At 45.0% G+C, this 20,856-nt stretch overlaps 1 protein-coding gene across 1 annotated transcript in view; it reads left to right on the forward strand.

Moving 5' to 3' along the window:
• SCP2 (sterol carrier protein 2) overlaps positions 1-20,856 on the forward strand; it is a 101,412-nt gene that overhangs the window by 15,079 nt on the left and 65,477 nt on the right. Inside the window, exons 4-6 of the mRNA XM_085897913.1 lie at positions 6,854-6,985; positions 15,778-15,842; positions 15,952-16,084. Coding sequence (XP_085754039.1) covers positions 6,854-6,985; positions 15,778-15,842; positions 15,952-16,084 — 330 coding nt within the window. The remainder of the gene's footprint in view (positions 1-6,853; positions 6,986-15,777; positions 15,843-15,951; positions 16,085-20,856) is intronic.

Consider the following 20,856-nt stretch of genomic DNA (forward strand, 5'->3'; position numbering starts at 1 on the left):
CACTCTCAGTACCAGAGTAGAGTTCAGACATCAGATCGATCAGTTTTGGTGGCACCCCACGAAGACCAAGAATCCTCCAGAGGACGTCCCGATTCACTGAATCGAACGCTTTACAGAGATCAACATAGGCTGCAAGCAGCCCCTGCCGAAACTCTCGTCTGCGTTCGGTGAGGACACGAAGTGCAAGGATACGGTCAATCGTTGACCTTTTTGGTGTAAAGCCTGACTGCTCTGGACGCTGGTGCTCAAGCAGATGATGGCGAACCCTATCGAGAATTATCCGAGCAAAGACCTTGCCCGGCACTGAGAGCAGCGTCACCCCTCGGTAGTTGTTGCAGTCTTGGCGATCACCCTTCCCTTTCCAGAGAGGGACAACAAGGCCCCTCTTCCAGTCAGTTGGGATGATGCCTGTGTTCCAGGGCAGAGCACAAAACTGCATGCAACGGCAGCGAGTGCAGCATTTCCACCAGCCTTGAGAAGTTCGGCATGGATGCCACAGATCCCTGGAGCTTTTGCCCCGTTTCCAACTGGTTCACCGCAGCCCGTGTTTCCACAAGCGTAGGTGGACCACAGTTGATTCGAGGGTCAGCAACAGGGATTGTAACACCCTTGACGTCCAACTCGACAGTTGGGGGATCAGCCTGGTACAACCGCTCAAAGTAACCGGCCCAGCGCGCCACTTCACTTCAGACTCCTCTGTCAAGAGCCTACCACTCTCTGCTCGAACTGTAGTGCTCCGAGGGATGGGCTTGGATGAACGTATGCGCGAATTCCCCTGTAAGCGGGACGAGAATCACCTGTCCACAGGTGATGCTCTACCCCCTCACAGATTCCTCGCACATAGGCCTCCTTGTCCACCCTCAGTGCACGTACAGTTTTACGCCTCAGCTCCCTGAACAGCTCAGCTCTGCCATTCAGCCTGGCCCTGCGACTCTGGTCAATGGTATCCAGTGTCCCTTGAGAGACAAAATTCTTCTTTGCCCTGCGGTGAGCTCCAAGGCATCCACCGGCAACATCAAGGACGGTGGTCTTGAAGGCGCTCCACAACTCTTCAGGACCCCCAAAGCACCCAGACCCCCCAAGTGTCCACTCAGCCTGTTTGCAAACTCCTCAGCTACTCTCATCCCTGGGCTTGGCCACATCCAGCCTAGGCTGGGATGGTACCATTCTCCAGGATTTAAGGTGCAGCTTTAGAGTTGCTACAGCAAGCCTGTGGTCAGTATTGAGGAACTGAGCACTCCGGTAGACCCTGCAGTTCTGGATCATCCTCCAACGACCGTCAATGAGGACATGGTCAATCTCCTTTGCCACACCGCCAGCGTTGGAATACCAAGTCCAGCGATGAGCTTGTGGGCGCTGAAACCATGAACCAGCCACCCGAAGTCCATGACTTCTTGCAAAGTCAAGGAACTTAGTGCTATTCTGGTTCATAGTTCCTGACCCATGGGGACCAACACACACCTCATAACCGTCCCTATCAGTTCCAGTCGATGCATTGAAATCCCCCAAGACTAGAAGTGTATCTCGTCTGGGGCACTGATCAACCACAGACTCGAGTGTGGCGTAGAATGTGTCCTTCACGGTGAGATCACTCGCCTCAGTCGGAGCATAAACAGAGACCAGGGAAATGACACCTAAGGAGTGACGAATCCTTAATCTCATAATACGCTCGTTGACCGGTGTTACCTCAATTATCATTGGGGTCAGCTTATTGGACACAGCTACAGCAACTCCTTGGGTATGGTAACCATCAGAGCGACCAGACCAATAGTAGGTGTAACCACCCACCATTATCTCGCCGCAATCCGGTCTCCGAACCTCAGAGAGCTGCAATCCCGATGTCCAAACGCTTGAGCTCAGATGATAACAGAGACAGGTGATCATCCTCTCTTAGGGATAGGACATTCCAGGCACCCACCCGAAGGGACCGCCTCAGGCTAACCCAAGGAGACCGCCGTCTGGTGGACGACACCTCAGCACCACTCCGACACACTCTCCCGCAATCTGACCCAGGGATGTTACCCCGTGGTTTCCCTCCTATCAACGATTGGGGGTCCCGAGAGCTTTGCCCCAATCCCGTCATCCGGTGAGCTGCCCTGCAAAGAGAAGCTGCACAGGAGGTACTCCCACGGAGTGGGTTTTCAGATTTTTTTGCGTTTTTGCGTTTTGCGGAATGAAGGGTTTTACGGTGGCCGGAGTGCAAATCCTGCCACCAACCTCCTAATAAGAAGTGACCCCAACTGCAGGAGGACGTCCGCAGACACAGTTGGGCACTAGATATGGATGGCCGTTGGCTCACAAGGAGCTCCTCCGCCCTTTGACAGGTTTTGTTTTTAATCCTGCTGGGTGTCCATATCCAAACACCCTCCTCACCAGAAAACCTGGTGGGGGAGACGGTTTAGTCGCCGACAACCCGACCATGGAACAGGTTAGTACAGGTTTACATGGTACCTGTAGCAGGTCACAGATCGAACCTGACCTGACATTCGTTTTGCCACCTCAGGACCTGCAGGCAATGCGCCGGGTGATCGGCATGTTCGCTTACTATGCAAGATGGATTTCGCAATACTCCGAGAAAATACATCCCCTAGTGCATTGCAAAAACTTTCCACCAGATGCCGCTGTTGTAAGAGCTTTCCACAACCTCAAGGATGATATCAGTAAGTCCGTGGTTTTATCGATCGATAGCTCGGTGCCCTTTGTGGTGGAAACCGACGCTTCAGATCACACCATAGCTGCTACGCTTAATCAGTCTGGGCGGCCGGTCGCGTTCTTCTCGAGAACTCTCTCTAGAAGCGAGCAGAGACACTCAGCGATAGAGAAGGAAGCGTACGCCATCGTCGAAGCGCTGCGGAAATGGAGACATTATTTACTGGGAAACCACTTCACGCTCGTTACGGACCAACGATCCGTTGCATTCATGTTTGATGGGAAAAATAACGGGAAAATTAAGAATGAAAAAATTATGAGATGGCGGATAGACCCAGCTTGCTACAGTTACGACATTGTTTACCGGCCCGGGAAGGAAAACCCTGCTGCAGATACCTTCTCTCGGGTCTACAGTTCGGCAACAATCAGTCAGGCTTTGCAAGACCTACACGTGTCTCTCTGCCACCCAGGGGTAACCAGAATGGCACATTTCGTGCGCAGACAGAACCTTCCCTATTCTGTTGGAGATATTAAACAAATGAATGCTTCATGCCCTGTTTGTGCTGAACTAAAACCCAGATTCTATGGCGCGGCATCTGGCAGACTGATCAAGGCCACTTCCCCCTTCGAGAGACTAAACATCGACTTCAAAGGGCCCCTGCCGACCGAGACAGACAACAGATACATATTCACCGTTGTTGATGAATATTCAAGGTTCCCTTTCGCATTTCCGTGCTCGGATATGACCTCGGGCACTGTCGTGAGATGTCTCTCTGACCTCTTCGCTATGTTTGGGAAACCTTCGTACATACATTCAGACAGAGGGCCGTGTTTCATGTCGGCCGGGCTAAAACAATTCCTACTAGAGCTCGGCATAGCAACTAGTCGAACGACGGGTTATAACCCACAGGGAAACGGGCAGGTGGAACGGTATAATGGAGTTATTTGGAAAGCCGTAACTCTGGCGCTGAAATCGAGAGGACTGGGCCCCGAGCGGTGGGAGGTTACTCTTCCCGACGCTCTGAATTCCATACGCTCTTTGCTCTGCACGTCCACCAATGCAACTCCTCACGAACGAATGTTTACTCACCAGCGACGTTATGTTGACGGTCAAACGGTGCCCAACTGGCTGACCCATCCCGGTACAGTGTTCATGAAACGCCCGGTACGACAAAGCAAGTATGAACCCCTGGTGGAGGGGGTCGAACTCATTGACACTAATCCAGAGTATGCTCATGTCAGGCTCCCGGATGGCAGGGAGACCACTGTGTCGGTTCGCCATCTGGCTCCCTCAGGTACTCCTCCCGCAGGTACACCACCTTCTGGCACTCCTCCTTCTGACATCCCCTCCCCAGGTGTTCCCCCCCAGGAACTCCACCGGGCGACGGGGCTGCCGCGTTCCACCCGAGAGCGATCGAGGAGTCATCCCCGGCACAAGTCGAGGCTCACCAAGAGGATCGGGAGTCTCCCTCAAGTGAAACTGCCATTTACTCCCGGAGAGGTCGACGAATAAGGCTTCCTCGATGACTCAATCTGTAAAGGGGATTATCGGCATTCTCGCTGCTCATGCTCCTATATGCTCATTATATCATATATCGATGCTCATTACCATGCTCCTACAACTCAAAATAATCACTGCTTGGCATGTATGCTTCTGTAGACCTATTAGTCCACGTTGCTTGAAATGTATACTCCTATAGTGCTAAAGCAATCATGGTGCGTAAGATGGGCCCCTAGTTGCATTTTAAAGGTGGGGAGAATGTGGTGAATTGAGGTGAATTGAGGGACATGACGCGGGATCACATGTTGTGCGTCTCGCGTATAAGGGGAGGTCTCCGCGGCACGGGGTGATTGTCCCCGGGGCATTGCCATTTACATCGGCTGTTCACTTGGTGCTCGTTGACTGAAGGTGCTCATTGACTGGTGAGAATGGAGATTATATCGAACTCCGTGCTTACGCGGATTTATTCTGCAATGATTAATTGCACATGTATACGTTACTGCTTATGTACTCCTAGCTGAACCTGTATTCCCCGGTGTGCCCGCAGAAGTGGCTCCAATCAAATGGAATAAAGCCTAAACTCTGAAGGTTCTTCTCTCGCTCTCATTTCAGTTTCCATAGTTGATGTTTAGCTTCGAACAAGGAGGGTGGATAAGGCGAAAGTTCGTACTTCATCAATGGTCTCTGCCCTACATATAGTTTACACCATGTACGCCTACACAAAAATTGCACATGGCCTCACCAGCGTTAATTGAAGTCAAACTGAATGACTGTCTAATGGGAAAAATGGCCATTGAAAGTTTTTTTTAATCTTACCTGTGTGATCTTCTTTAGTTTCGAAACATATTGTCATTTTCTATATCATAATTCAACATTTTGATGGAAGTGAAATTTGGAAAAATCTGAAGCTGATTGGAATTCTTTGTCTTAATATTCTGAAGATGTTTGTAGATGGCAGCACTGTAACTATAGGTGCTTGATCAGGAAGAATTAATGAACTTGCATGCCTTCAGTAATACCATCTAAAATCTTCATCATCATCAATTTGCCACATAATTGTGAAATAATAAAAGTCACGTCATGACGTCATAGATTACCTCATGACGTCACCTGGGTATGCAATGTTCAATACCGAATGGCGAATTCACTGAGATACTGGTTTGAACAGTTTTAAACTATTTATTTTTACACTTATATGTGTAAAAACAGCTAAGATGATGGGATATGAGAAGAAATGAGGCACTTTGTAATAGTGGCAGCCATCTTTTTTAACGTCAAAGTTTGACCCTTTCTGATGGTCCGATTTCAGCCAACATTTGATACTCGTAAAGGTGCCCGTCTTCGGCGGGCATCACTGGCAACATATGGTAAAAGGCAGATAGCATGAATGTATTTTAAACAATATATGATATCATTTTTATCCATTGATTATCATTCAGGTTTTCTCCTTCGATGACATTACCACGTAGTTTAGTGACTACACAACGTGTACGATTCGTGAGTTCCGGAGGATCCATAGAGCACATTAAAATTACAGGGCACCCTACTTTAAAGTGATCCAAAAGGCCGGATCAGTTTCGTCTATATATTCATATCTTGTAAATTTTAGATGGTCAGAAAGCCATGGTTTTGTGAAGAAACTACGGCACATGGAAAGTGCAAATTAGTCAGGTCTGAACTCAACTGTTTTCTCCCCAAATGGAGCGTGGGTCTATGAGCCGAACTCATCTTAGTGGTCCTCTAAAAAATGGGAAACATTTTTATTTCTTTTTTGTGCAATAATTCCTCCCATTTTGCAAATGGAGAACATGAACTGTTTAACTACCATAATCATCAAAACGAATTTTGAGGAGCCTCTTAAGGAAGACAATAATATCATTACTATATAATATGTCAAAGCTTGCTTCATTTCATGCAGTAACAAAAATCTGATGGTGGAACAAAAAAGGGGCATGCCAAAATATTAATATAGATGTTGTTCTCTGGACCAAGTACTACAGAAAAACGTGATAAAACGTTTTCTTGCAATTTTTTTGAGGTTAGGCTGTTTATTTCATATTTTGATCCTACTGGAGGTGCAAAATACACCCTGGGCTTGTGAGAGCAGAATTGCAAGTTTAAAACTATTTGCTCAAACCTAAGTCCATAACCAGACTTGGTGGCATAATGGTTAAGTTAGAGTGTCCGCTAGTTTGGCGGTTCAAATTCAACTCCGACTGAATCATACCATACCAAAGATCATACCATGAGTCTTACCGAAGTACGTGCTGCATACTTGCTTGACATTCAGCATTTAAAAAGGATGGAGCATCGGTTGGCAACCATTGTGCAGGCTTGATGGGCCCAATGGCTTTCTCCAAAACTGAAGTTGCTTGTAAGGAAATGCATATTATTGCATGCTTTTCTCATTTGGCTGTCTGTTATCACCACCAGTGATGAGATGAATGATCTGAAAATGTATTCAGGATTCTTTTTGTCTGTCATACATTATAGACAAAAAGGAAATCTTAAATTATGGCTGAAATATTAATCCGACATGTTGAATCCATTCTTTCAGCATCCAATGTTCCTGTTCGCATTCCTGCTACCGCAGCGACTGCTTGCCTCCATATATTGTGTTTGTTGTTATCTTTTTAAAATAAACAGTTTCTGTACTCCTTTCCATGCTCGCTTATGTGTGTATTTATTGTGTTTCCGGAACAGGGAACTCCACATGTGGACAACGGGCAATTTATCATAGTTTGGGTATGACTGGCATCCCAATCTTTAATGTGAATAACAACTGTTCCAGTGGTTCTACTGCCCTATTTGGTGCACGCCAAGTCATCGAAGGAGGTGTGCCACTTTTTTTTTTTTTAATCATGATTGTTGTGTTGGTAGTGCTCTGGATGTGTATCTGACTTTGTTGCCTCCACTGTTAACATTCTGTATCCTTGAGCTAATGGGGATTATATCGTGAGAAATAGAGCTCACTGACCCACACATAGAGCATACCTGATAAGACTGCACCATGATTGTGTTTTCGATACCATGAATCTATGAATTCATTTTTATCTGATGCAGGCCCTTTGGTATTTCAAGACCACTCGAGGAAAATGCAATTGCCTCTTGTCGAACTCGTAACACAACTTATTTTCTTACCAAATAGTTCCTGCCCAATGGATAAAAGTAAACACCAACACCAGCTTAAATGCTATAAGTGCATTGGGTTAGGTCTCTGATATTCCTATCTGAACACACAGCTCAAGATGGTGGAATTTCAGGTTGACATCATGTGTACTGTCTGTGTTCATTTGTCCATTTTCTTAATGTCCTTTTTTGTATACAATATCGAGGCTCATATAAGAGCTAAAACACAATGTATAACAAAGGGAACTGGAAACAGGAGGGGTGAGAGAGGGAAGCGCAAAACAGTGGGGAACCGAGACGTTAGGAGATCTGTGCGGGGGAGAAGGATGGGCGGGGTACATGGACACGACAGCGACTTTCAGGAAGGAAAGCAGGGATTTGAAGGGGTAGGTTTGGGGTGGATTAATGGGAGTAGAAAAGATCATGGTTTTGGATGGGGGAAGACGAGAGATGGTGTTGAACAGCTATATTGAAGACCTGGAGGGAAGAGTGGGATTGAAGAAAGTGTGGGAGTTTGTTCCAAAGGCGGGAAAAGAGGAATGAAAGAATGAAGGTGAGCAATGATTTTGGAAGTTTCACCAGAAGGAGGTTGCTGGTGGACCTCTGCGGAAATATGGGGGGGGAGCAGATCACAGACAGAGCGGGGATGGGGGCGAAGCCAGACGGGAGACTGTAGAAGACAGAAAGACCACTGACCTGCTTGCGGTGAGAGAGTGAGAGACCCAAAGACTCAGCTTTATCGTGGGAGATACCAATGATCCTTAATGTCTTGGTTTCCACAATGTGAAGCCGAGAAAGGTGTGAGGTGGGAGCACCAGTTCAGAGGGGAGAGCAGTACTCCATCAAGCTGCGGATGAAGGCTTTGTATGTGGTCAGGAGCTCAGCTGGGCCGAGGAAGGACTTTGTATGATGGAGGATTCCCAGTTGGTGACTGGCTTTGGAGGCCAGCTTGGAAATGTGGCTCTCCCAGGAAAGATCATAGCAGATAGTAAGACCCAAAAGCTTGAATGAAAGAACTTCAAGAGGATTGTTGAGAAATCAGATGGGGATTAGCTTTGAGAAGGGGGAGGGAGGGGATATGAGGAGGGAGAAGGGTGAGGAGGAGAATTGAGGGAGAAGGGAGAGGGGAGAAGGGTGAGGGAAGAATTGAGGTAGAAGGGTGAGGGGAGAATTGAGGGAGAATGGTGAGAGGAGAGAATTGAGGGAGAATGGTGAGAGGGGAGAAGGGTGAGGGGAGAATTGAAGGAGAAGGGTGAGGGGAGAATTGAGGGAGAATTGAGGGAGAAGGGTGAGGGGAGAATTGAGGGAGAAGGGTGAGTGGAGAATTGAGGGAGAAGGGTGAGGGGAGAATTGAGGGAGAAGGGTGAGGGGAGAATTGAGGGAGAAGGGTGAGAGGGAGAATTGAGGGAGAAGGGTGAGGGGGAGAATTGAGGGGTGAGGGGAGAATTGAGGGAGAAGGGTGAGGGGAGAATTGAGGGAGAAGGGTGAGGGGGAGAATTGAGGGAGAAGGGTGAGGGGAAGAATTGAGGGAGAAGGGTGAGAGGGGAGAAGGTTGAGAGGGGAGAATTGAGGGAGAAGGTTGAGAGGGAGAATTGAGGGAGAAGGTTGAGAGGGGAGAATTGAGGGAGAAGGGTGAGGGGAGAATTGAGGGAGAAGGTTGAGAGGGGAGAATTGAGGGAGAAGGTTGAGAGGGGAGAATTGAGGGAGAAGGTTGAGAGGGGAGAATTGAGGGGAAAGGGAGAAGGTTGAGAGGGGAGAATTGAGGGAGAAGGTTGAGAGGGGAGAATTGAGGGAAAAGGGTGAGAGGGGAGAAGGTTGAGAGGGGAGAATTGAGGTAGAAGGGTGAGAGGGAGAAGGGTGAGGGGAGAATTGAGGGAGAAGGGTGAGGGGGAGAATTGAGGGAGAAGGGTGAGGGGGAGATTTGAGGGAGAAGGGTGAGGGGGAGAATTGACGAAGAAGGTTGAGAGGGGAGAATTGAGGGGAGAAGGTTGAGAGGGGAGAATTGAGGGAGAAGGATGAGAGGGGAGAATTGAGGGGAGAATGTTGAGAGGGGAGAATTGAGGGAGAATGGTGAGGGGGAAAATTGAGGGAGAATGGTGAGAGGGGAGAAGGTTGAGAGGGGAGAAGGTTGAGATGGGAGAATTGGGGGAGAATTGAGGGAGAAGGTTTAGAGGGGAGAATTGAGGGAGAAGGTTTAGAGGGGAGAATTGAGGGAGAAGGGTGAGAGGGGAGAATTGAGGGAGAAGGGTGAGAGGGTAGAATTGAGGGAGAATGGTGAGGGGAAGAATTGAGGAGAATGGTGAGAGGAGAGAATTGAGGGAGAAAGGTGTGGGGAACTTTTGATAAAGGTAAGGGGGAAGCTTGGGGGGGGAGTGATGTTTGCCTTGAAGAGGGAGGTGGCTGAATTGAGAGGAAGGGATGAGAGGGAAGCTTTGAGGGAGAGGGGAGACGATGAGAGCAGGCACGGCCGTGGAGGAGGGAGAATGGAATGGTAGAGAGAGGGGAAGGATGAGGCTCAATAGAGGTATCGTAAAGCTGGGAGAGTGTGTGTGTGTGTGTGTGTGTGTGTGTGTGTGTGTGTGTGTGTGTGTGTGTGTGTGTGTGTGTGTGTGTGTGTGTGTGTGTGTGTGTGTGTGTGTGTGTGTGTGTGACAGGATGAGGGGGGGTGTTGATTAGAAGAAAGAGAGAGCATGTTTGAGATATTGAAGAGTGCACTGAATGAGTGAGTGAGATACTTGTTTGGATGGAATGGAGCCCAAGGATGTTTGAAAAACCATACAGTTTGGGATACCAGAGGGGAAGCTGTTATTAAAGCAGAGGGCAATGTCGAGGAGTGAAGAGAGGAGGTAGGATGGGGGGCAAGATGGGAGGAGTAAGGAGGGGGTATAACATGGGAGGAGTTTGGAGGAGGTGGGATGAAGTTGCACTGAAGTTGGAAAAAAAATAACGATTGGAAGACGAACACACATTGCAAAATGGGATTAAAAAAATGTGTTGGGCAGAGATTCGTTTAAATACATTGGAGGATGGATGGAGTTCAGAAGATTTGAGAGAATGAAGGAAGGAAGCGTTGTAACTTGTAACAGATGGAATTTTTCGACACAGGATGAAAGAAAGTTTGAAAATAAATCAGGTTTTTGAAGCATGGCAGAGAGGAAGTTGAAACATTTTAAGACTTTGTTAAGATTAGGGAAGAGGGGGAGCAGAGTAAAGGAAGTGAAGGTGAGTGGTGATTACCTTCACCATCAAAGTGGGATTGGAAATGTGGAAGGCAAAGAAGAAGAGGAATAGTCCAAAGAGGAAGTCACTTGGTTATGGGAGGGAAAGGTGAGAAGGGAAAAGATTCTTATTTTATTTGTTTAAAAAAAAAAAAAAATTTAAGACATGAAACAGAGGGTAAAGTTGGGAGGAATTGAGTGTGATGGAGGGGATTGTTACTTGTTGCCTCCTTACTCCTTGTTGTTCATGGCAAAGATAAATGAGCTTGGGTTGTGGTCCAATGGTGTGGATTTTTTTTTTTTAATAAACGCATCTATCTTGGTCGTATATGGAATGTTGCAACGTTGGGGTTTGAGTCTGGTGAAGTCGGAGGTGTATTGTCTGGGATAATGGCGCACGTATGCAAATGACTTGCCCTGTTGCTATGGTCTTTGCTGTGCACACATGCATCAAGTAAGGCTGTGTACGGCAAAGCAAACTAATTTAAAGAAAGAAAGATGGGTAAAGAATGGAAAGGAAAACATGACCTAAAGCCCACGCAATGCATATTATCTCATAAAACCACAACACATGAGGGAAGGGCGATCTTAAATGAATACTAGTTAAATAACTGTCTCAGGACTGCTATATGTTGCATGCCATTGCATCGGAGGAGTGAACCACAATAATATATTGTGACTTGTTTGGAAATGTATCCCGAGAGAGAGCATTACTGCACATGTTGGATTCCTGAGAATGAGTTATGTCATGAGTTGATGTGGAAGGTAGACCTTTGCCCCTTGTCCAGGCATTTGAGGGGATGCGTTGAGGTTAGTTTGTGCATGCCCAGTGTGATGTCTTCCCCCCCCCCCACGCCCCCATTCTGCGACTTTCAATATTTCTCTCAATCCAACATCCGTTCCAACAATCATTCCTTTGCCTTTCTCAACCCACCAATAATCTGCTTCACCAAACCTCAATTCAATAACCCCTCCCTCATCCCGTTGGTCTTTCTTTCAACCCTGCAGGTTTATTCTCGTCCTTCGGTTCATCTGTGTCCCTCTCCGTTACCACTTCATCAACGCATTATTGTATTAAGCACATTCTGTCTGTCTGTCTTACTCACCACTCAAATTCACTCATTATTTTATAATTGACAACCATCCGTTCATCCAACACTTCCTCTGTTATTATTCACCACCAAACATCCGTCACTCATCGTAAACAATTAATCCTCCGGACCAGGAACGAATTACCTTTCCCCACATTCTTCCTTCCCTGCACTCCTACATTCATCACGTGGGCCAACCCTTCTCACATACAAAGTAAACTACAACACCTCTGCCATACACTGTCCAGTACAAAGGACATCTCACATACGCAATACAGTACTCACTGCACAATGGAACGTTTGTGTGTGAGGGAGGGAGCAGGGGCTCTCGTCGTCAACGTGGGCATGTGAAAGCATCCACAGCATGAGGCAGAATTTTCCATTGCTGGCATTACACCCTGCCTCCTGCCGGATGTGCACCAATGAGGAAGATGCTTACATAACGTTTACTCCCTCAAAACTACGCCCAGCCGAAGCTGCTTTAAGAGACGGAGAACAAGGAGCATTCAGAGCTGCTGTCCATGCCCCGGTAGCTGTTCATGCACAGAGCACGAGTGTATCTCCGACTGCCTGTTTGAGAGATTGCCTGCCGGCGTGTGGGTAGCGCTGGACTTGGCTGCACTGGGATACAAGGCATGGGATCAAGTCATGCCAGGGCCAGAGGCGAGTGGCAGGATGAACGAAGGAGTGCGGTGCAGTCCCCTGGGTTCGCAGTTCCACAAATTATACACTCATGTCACATGCTTCAGACACTCCACCGTTCACCTTTCTCATCCTAAACATGCCCCCCCCTCACAATATTTGGCTCGACGTAACCCCGCATAGTTGCGTGGGGTAAGAGAGGGGTCGGCGTCACACTCTGTTCCGCTTCTTTCTTCTCAATTCTTCTTGTCTTCTTTCTTCCTGGATTCAATGATGACCAAATGTCTTTTTTCTAAGTAAATCTGTTTAAGGGGAATACGTACTCAGGTTAAGTCTGCACTTCTGTGCCTTTTTCCTCCTTATAAATACTCACTTTAATGATTGCCTGCTTGTGTGTGTAAATAACTGTTATCTTTCCAATCTGCTCGGTTGTCCTTTCTTCCATTGATCCAACAAAATGTCTCATAGATAGACAGGAAGTTTATGCCCCACTAATTGGCTCCACGGGTTAGCCAGCGCTGCACTCTGTCAAGCTCAGCAGTGATATGAGTGCACTTTGAGGGTGTGGACCCAAGCTCAGATAGTTGTACCAATGAGTCGGTAACATGGCTGTGGACTCGAGGACACCGCTCGGTGTAATTGCTTTTGCCGGCATCCGCAGTTGCTTAACAACCCATCGGGCTACGTAGTTATCTGTGGCCGGAGGCCTCAAGGTCGGTTTTGGCAGCAGGTCCGAGTATGAGCCTCATGAGCCCAGCGCTTGTACAGATGCCACATGTATATACATATATCGATTTCTATATCTATATCTATTGATTTATACAGTGCCTACAGAAAGTCCACACCCCCTTTCAAAATTTTCCCCATTTCTTGTCTTATAGCCTGGAATTAAATTGTATTAAATCAGGCTTTTTCCAGCTTTATTTACTCATTGTAACCCACTACATCCAAGTGAAAAACAAATTCTACATGGTTTTCAGAAAATTAATTTAAAATACAAAACTAGAATATCTTCGTTGGATAAGGGTTCACCCCCCTGAGTTAATACTTGGTGGAAGCACATTTGACAGCAATTACAGCTGTGAGTCTGTTGGGATAGGTCTCCACCAACTTTGCACTCCTTGATTGGTGGCAATATTTTCCCATTCTTCAGTACAAAACTGTTCACGCACAGTCAAGTTGTATGGGGAGCGTTGATGGACAGCAATCTTCAAGTTGTGCCACAGATTTTCGATTGGATCTCGGTCGGGGCTGACTGGGCCACTGAAGGACATTTGTCTTTTTGTTCCTGAGCTACTCCAGTGTAGCTTTGCCTGTGTGCATCTGACCATTGTCATGCTGAAAGGTGAACTTCTGTTCTGATTTCAGCTTTCTTGCAGAGGGCAGCAAGTTTTACTCCAGGATTTTTCTCTATTTTGCTCCATCCATATTCCCTTCAATCCTGAGAACTGTCCCAGTTCCTGCTGATGACAAATGTCCCCCTAACATGATTCTGTCACCACCATGCTTCACAGTAGGGATGGTGTTCTTTGGGTGATGTGCTGTGTTGGGTTTGCGCCAAACGTAACGTTGTACATTTATCGTAACGATGTGATGTGTTCTGTTTTTATTGCACCAAACGTAATGATGGAACACAAAAAGTTCCATTTTGGTTTCATCAGACCACAAAACGTTTTGCCACATGCCTTCAGACTCTCTGGAGTGGTTTTTGCATACCTCAAACGGGACTGAATGTGGGCTTTTTGAGTAACTGCTTCCCTCTTGCCACCTGACCGAACAGGCCAGACTTGTGGAGTGCTTGGGATATTGTTGTTACATGCACACAGTGACCAGTCTTTGCCATAAAGGCATGTAGCTCTTTCAAAGTTGGCATTGGCCTCTTGGTAGCCTCTCTGCTCAATCTCCTCATTGCTTGGTCATCCAGTTTGGAAGGACGGCCTGATCTATGCAGAGTTTTGGTAGTACCATACACCTTCCACTTCTTAATGATTGTCTTGACTGTGCTCCAAGGGATACTCAAGGCCTTTGAAATATTTTTATACTCATTCCCTGATCTGTGCCTTTCAACAACTTTATCCCAGAGGTCTTTTGGAAGGTCCTTGGTGCTCATGGTTGAGGGTTTTTTTTGCTGTGAAATGCACTACTGTAGAAGAAATTCTCATGTCATTCTGTACATTTGAACATTTATTCAACATACAAACAAATACATATGTACATATGGAGTGATCAGAACACAGTCTTGCTCCAGATCTCTGAAATACATGATAGAGTGAAGTCGTTTATATAGAATCCAGTGAGACACAGCATTTTTATTTCCAAATGCTGGCACCACAGTTTTGTCAGGTCTTGATATTCCCAAGTGGAGCTCATCTTCAACCTTCATGCAGCCGCCAGCTTGATTTGTTGTGGAATTGTAGCATATATTTCAAACCCATATGTGTAGATTCTCTCCTGGCACAGAATGATGCACAGAATGATAGAATGATGTCAGACTGCAACCCTTTTGAGTATTTTGATAGTTTTCTATAGTGTGTAGGTTAAAAGTCAGTCTGCTTCTGACAAATTGGGGAAATACACTATCTTGAAGCAATTGGAGCTGAGTGAATACATCTGGACATTTCCTTAGACCCACATTCCAGTTGGCCTGAAATCATATTCCCCATCCAGCTTGCTGGTGCCTTTCATAAAAAAATGCCTTCGAAAGCAAGATAGCTTTTAAATGATAGGCAAATACTGAATAATGATTTAAGTTTTATTTGAAAAGCCAACCTGTTTTGAACATCTTTACGAGACAGATTGATCATCTTTCAATACAGAGGAAAGATATGATTATGTATATTAAAAAATAAAATAGATACATGATCAAGCACATAAAATCATACCATATTTGAGTACATTTTTCATTACAGATTAATAACAAAACATAAATTTTGATATTGAGCTTTAATTAACAACATTTTACTATTGTTTTTATCACCCTCAAGCCCATTATGCCAATGTTGGAGGAATTGCATCGACACTACTCAGCAGAGGAAACCTACAGGAACAGCTGATTTTATTCTGAAATAATCAGAACCACTACTATTTAATGCAGGTGAAGGCCAATTAACTCGGTGTGTGATTTTGAAGGTGATTGGTTACAGCTGAGCTCCTTTCCAAATTTATAGAGGGGACACTTATCCAACCAAGATATTCTAGTTTTGTATTTTGAATTAATTTTCTGAAATTTGTAGAATTTGTTTTACATTTGGAAGCTGTGGGTTACGGTGTGGAAAAAGTCTGATTTAATGCAATTTAATTCCAGGCTATAAGACAACAATAGGTGAAAATTTTGAAAGGAGGTGTCGACTTTCTATAGGGTGTGTGTGTGTGTGTGTGTGTGTGTGTGTGTGTGTGTGTGTGTGTGTGTGTGTGTGTGTGTGTGTGTGTGTGTGTGTGTGTGTGTGTGTGCGCGTGCACATACAGATACAATCGTTTGCTTTAATTTAGCCTTTCACATGTTTGTTTATTTACACTGCATTTGGTGTTCATGATCTTCTCTTGGTAGGTTTGGCAGATTGTGTGCTGGCACTTGGCTTTGAGAAGATGGACCGTGGTCCTCTCACAAACAAGGCGAGGCCTCGCATAAAATGTTATGTTGTTTGTTGCCTATTGTGACAAAAAACCAATGTGGTTGTTTAAATGTTATGTCACCCATTGCACATGTATGTTTGCATTTCAGAACCAGTTTCCCTTGCATACCAATCCACTGGATCACCACGTAGAAGTGATGGGAGATATTTATGGTTTTGATGCTGCACCAATAGTTCCACAGATGTTTTCCAATGCTGGACGTGAACATAGCCAGAAATACGGTGTGATCGCATGTCATCATCTGACACTGAAACTGGCACACACCGAACTTGCATCCCACACTTTCCTTGTTGCAGTCTCTGTACTTTTCCATCCTTTATCTACCGCACAAAGGAGACGTAAAGGGGTAAAAGTGAAATCTCTATCTCTACGTTTAAAAAAAAAAAAAAACAGGGTGTGGGGTGGGAGTGGTGGAGGGAGGGGGGAGGGTGGAAGGAATTGTAATTTGCTCTGTCTGTCCTGTCCTGTCTGTTTGTCCGTCTGTCCATCACACCATCTCTTTATAAACAGTTGTGCAGAAATTCATCAAACTTTTTCAGTTTGGTGCACCAAACGATTTTATTTTTATGTTGACTTGACCCTTGTTCATGCTCCAAGTGGTGGGGATTTCTATTTACAGCAGTCAAAACAGATGATGTTTTTTAACTCAAAATTTGATATTGGGTCATTACTGGTGGAACTTTTTGCCATCTTTAAACTTTGTTTTCAGTGGGAAGCACCAGGATTTGCAATGGCACGTCATCGACTTCGCTGTACTTTTTATTTTTTATTTTTTTCGTTTGCATTTCTATGTAAATTAAGCAGGAATGAGAAGGTATGTTTGGATAGGGTGAAGAAGTAAAGTTTTTAAGTTGTGCTTTGAGGATTCATCAATGCCTTTTAGTTATGATCCTGTTCTTTATTTTTGTTTTTTAAGCATTTTGGAATATACACACCAAAATAATCATCATCATAGTTTTCATCATATGCAACTGTCAAAATTATGAAAGATTAATAATTACCCTCGCCGAAGGAGAGGGTATTGTGTTTGGATCCGTTTGCCTGTCACACACCTAACTTGCATCCCCCCCCTCCACCCCCAAAAAAACAATGAATCCTGTCTTTGTTTGTTTGTTTGTCCACACAGAACTTTCATGTTTTTCTCCGCAACCGCTTGTCGGATTGAAACAGAATTTTCACCATAAGTGTGATTACTCATGTAGAATGTTGTAGTCATAATTGTGATATTATAGGTTACGTGGTGTGGCAGCCATGTTGGAAAATGGAAAAACTTTGGACCTCTGTATCTCTGAAACCACACCAAGAAAAAAATTGAAACTTAGCACATGGCAAGTACTCCTCGTGGGGCATAAGTGTGATGTTTTGATGATGTCATAATTGCACATGGAGAACGCTACATCTGATCAGTATGAACATTTTTGAGGGTCATCTCAGGATAAAATGGTCAACAGAAAACGATTTGATGATGTCATCGGTCACGTGATTCAGCAGCTATAATTGTTTTTTTTTTTTAAAAACCCTTCAAAAATCTTCTTCTCTGAATTGGCTGAAGATATTGAGGCGAAACTTTATACGTTTGACCGCCTGTCCATGAGAGGAACAAAAGGTTCACACATATGATATCATAGGTAGTATGGTTTGGCAGCCATATTGGATTTACCCTAAAACATATAAAATTCTTCTCCAGAATGGCTGGACAGATCGAGGGGAAACTTCATGCAAATGTACACCCATGGCTTGGGGTACAAGTTTGTTCAGGATGAATTGATCGGTCACATGGTTTGGCAGCGATATTGAATAATATATATTAAACTAGTATAGAGATATAGTCAGGTCAATACACAGTTTAACCCCCAAAAAATTGCTACAAAAGGTTTCTCAACTGATTCTGGTAGGTATTAGTGTACTTTATAACATACTAAAAGTTTACCAAAGTATGACCCCCGGAAAAGTGTTTTTTTCAAGATGGCGTCCAAGAAGGCTGCCGAAACCTTTTAATGATCATAACTCTGTAACTATCAACTCAAATTTGATGATCTTGGTGTCTATCCCTAAGTTTTTGGGGGCAAAGAACACATTAAGATCATAAAAAATGATGTTGGCCTATTATGTAACACAAAAATCCAACCTTTGTCCATAGAATAAGTTTCAGAGCATTCAGTTTTGAGTGTCATCCTCCTCCTCAGTATCGACCTCTTGAGTGTTGTTTGGATTGTCACAGTTTTCAGTTTGGCAAGGGCCACATGCAGCAGTGCAGGGAAGTCCATAGCGTCTGCAGCTGCATCGAGAGGATTTGCACCCCCTCGAACAGTTGCAATGGATAAGTTTCAAGAGTTCGTGAGGCGTAGCATTGTTTTGGGTCATAATTGGAATGAACTGATCATTTTCCTGTTTCCATCCCCATTCAGTTGGGTTCATTTAATTTGCCATCCCCATCCATACCATAATTTGAAAGTACACACGTTGGCTATGGAATCTTGTTGCAGGTGATGTTGGTGGAAGCCGTTCAGGAGTGACAAATGCTTGAGCAGTTGCCACTTTCTTGGTGAAAATGATATGGCGCAGTGATGATAGCGTATCATTAGACTTGCCACCAAAGGGATCAACCATCAGGTCTTTTCCAAGATCTGATATGTCCTCTTGAGATTTGTTTTTAAGGATGAATGCACCAGCACAGGACTTCATGACAGGATCAGATTTCACTAATTTTCGGGAGGCTGACTTTTTTCCGCTGCCAAAAATCCTTGAAGTTGAATCACAGCCTGTGTAGGCATGTACAAAGAGCAACTCATTGCACACATCATCTCCTAAAGCGGCTTTCAACACGTTAATGTTATACACTTTGTGTTCTTTTGACTGCATGTTTGTGTCAGAACAGAAGTTGATGATCTCATTGTCTGTTCTAGAGTAATGAAGGAGCAAGATCAGCAAATCTGTTTCCTCACCGACCAACGTTGTGGTGCAATGATGGGATCGTTCAACAGTTGCCTTAACGATATCAACGTCGGCATCCCCTGGTGACTGAATGACATGGCATCCCCTTTTAGTTAGTGCTGTGCTGATGAGAGCAATCATGTCTGCCTTGTTTTTGTCACGAGACAAAAAGTCCTCCTTTTTCCCTGAAAACTCTGTTTCTGCAGTGGAACTAACAATAGGGTGCAGGTTTTGTCCTCATCTCTGATGTGTGTTGTCTTTTATGGAGGGACCTTCACCATAGCCATCGAACACCACTGTCGGTAGTCCGTAATGTCTCACAGTGAAGTCTGCATAAGACTCAGCCATTGCATTAAATGAGTCGCCTTTCTTCCACGGTAAACGATGGAGCAAAGAGCCACCATCGTGCACGTAACAATCTGTTTTAAGAATAGAGTTCATCACAGCCTCACTTGATAAGTTCCCAGCATGGTCTCGAATTGCCTGAGCAAGCTGAGGTTTGTCTGCTTTTCGAAGAATGCTCCTGACCTCAAAGAGGGCTGGAGGGTAGGGGCTTAGTTCATACCTCAAAACATCTTCAAGGGAAAGCTATCCTGACCTTGACACCACAAGGAAACGCTGGAACAGAAGGGCAGGATCAATGGTACGATCAGGAGCAATCTTCACAGCAGAGATATTCCCAAGGGTTTGGGCTCTGTCTTTCCGCTTGAATTTGTAAGTAAATGCCGACTTCCCGATTATATCTTCAATGATCTTGTTCCCAACCGATTCAAAGGCATGTACATTCACATCTGGCCCAGCCACTATCCCGTTGACAATGTTTCTCGGAGTAGAATCAGATGTGAAGGGTGAGCAGGCTGCAAGCTTTATTCGAATTTTCTCGAGATCACATGCATCTCTATTGATGCGTGCCTCAGTTGAGTCTTTGTGTTGCGGACTTGTAGTATAGGTCAGGTCTGTGAAATCCTGCATCGCACTGTTGTACTCAGATGTTACAGGTGCAGATAAGGTCCAAAGGTTTCGCATGTCCTCGGTCATCCCACTGCCGTGAGTTAGACCACCAGTGCTCTTTAGAGACCTCATCAACGTTTGTTCAATGACAAGATCGCTACTAAGCCCTGCCCAGCACTGATTGCTCCTACAAACAACGTGAAAACCATCAAGGAACTTTCGATAAATGTCTGGGTGCTTTTCCTCCAGGTTGCTCATTTGCTGCAGGTAGTAATGAGCAGATCACAGGTAAATGAAGTGCCCAGCTGCAGCAAAGACAGTTAGCAATTGGACACTGCCTGCAAATGCATCAACCAAGACCCAGTACAATCCGCCTTGATCAACATTCTTGCCATGCCAACCATACGCTGATAATTATGCCACAACTGGCTGGTCTTTGAGGTCTGAGCAAGTTCAGATTTCTTCTTCTCCGTTACTGTCTCGAGTTGCATCAAAACCTCAGAACAAGCAGCATCTCCTCGCGTCGTCTCTCCGCTAAGAAGGGAGGAGTACAATTCCTCGGCTTGATCCAGCAGTGTCTGAATCTCGGGATTGTCTGTGGCCATTTCCATTATAAGCTGGCTATGCAGGCTCTTGTCAACAAGAAGATGGCCCCTCAACCCCCAAAACATTGGAACAAAAGGTTTCTCAACTGATTGCAGCTCTGAAAATATGGAAAGCCACTGCAGCAAAAAATCTTAACTTACGCTATGTGATATAAAAATGGTTACAATGTGTTCATTTTTGATGCCATATTGAATTTTGATGTTACATAGCACGGCAACATCATTTTTTATGATCTTAATGTGTTCTTTGCCCCCGAAAACCTAGGTATAGACACCAAGATCATCAAATTTGAGTTGATAGTTACAGAGTTATGATCATTAAAATGTTTCGGCAGCCATCTTGGACGCCATCTTGAAAAAAAACACTTTTCCGGGGGTCATACTTTGGTAAACTTTTAGTATGTTATAAAGTACACTAAAACCTACCAGAATCTGTTGAGAAACCTTTTGTAGCAATTTTTGGGTGGTTGAGGGGGTATTTTCCATATATTGACCTGACTAAT

The sequence above is a fragment of the Eptatretus burgeri genome, chromosome 10 (assembly GCF_056783735.1).
Source record: "Eptatretus burgeri isolate ZD-2024b chromosome 10, Ebu_testis_v1, whole genome shotgun sequence".
NCBI classification, from domain to species: domain Eukaryota; kingdom Metazoa; phylum Chordata; class Myxini; order Myxiniformes; family Myxinidae; genus Eptatretus; species Eptatretus burgeri.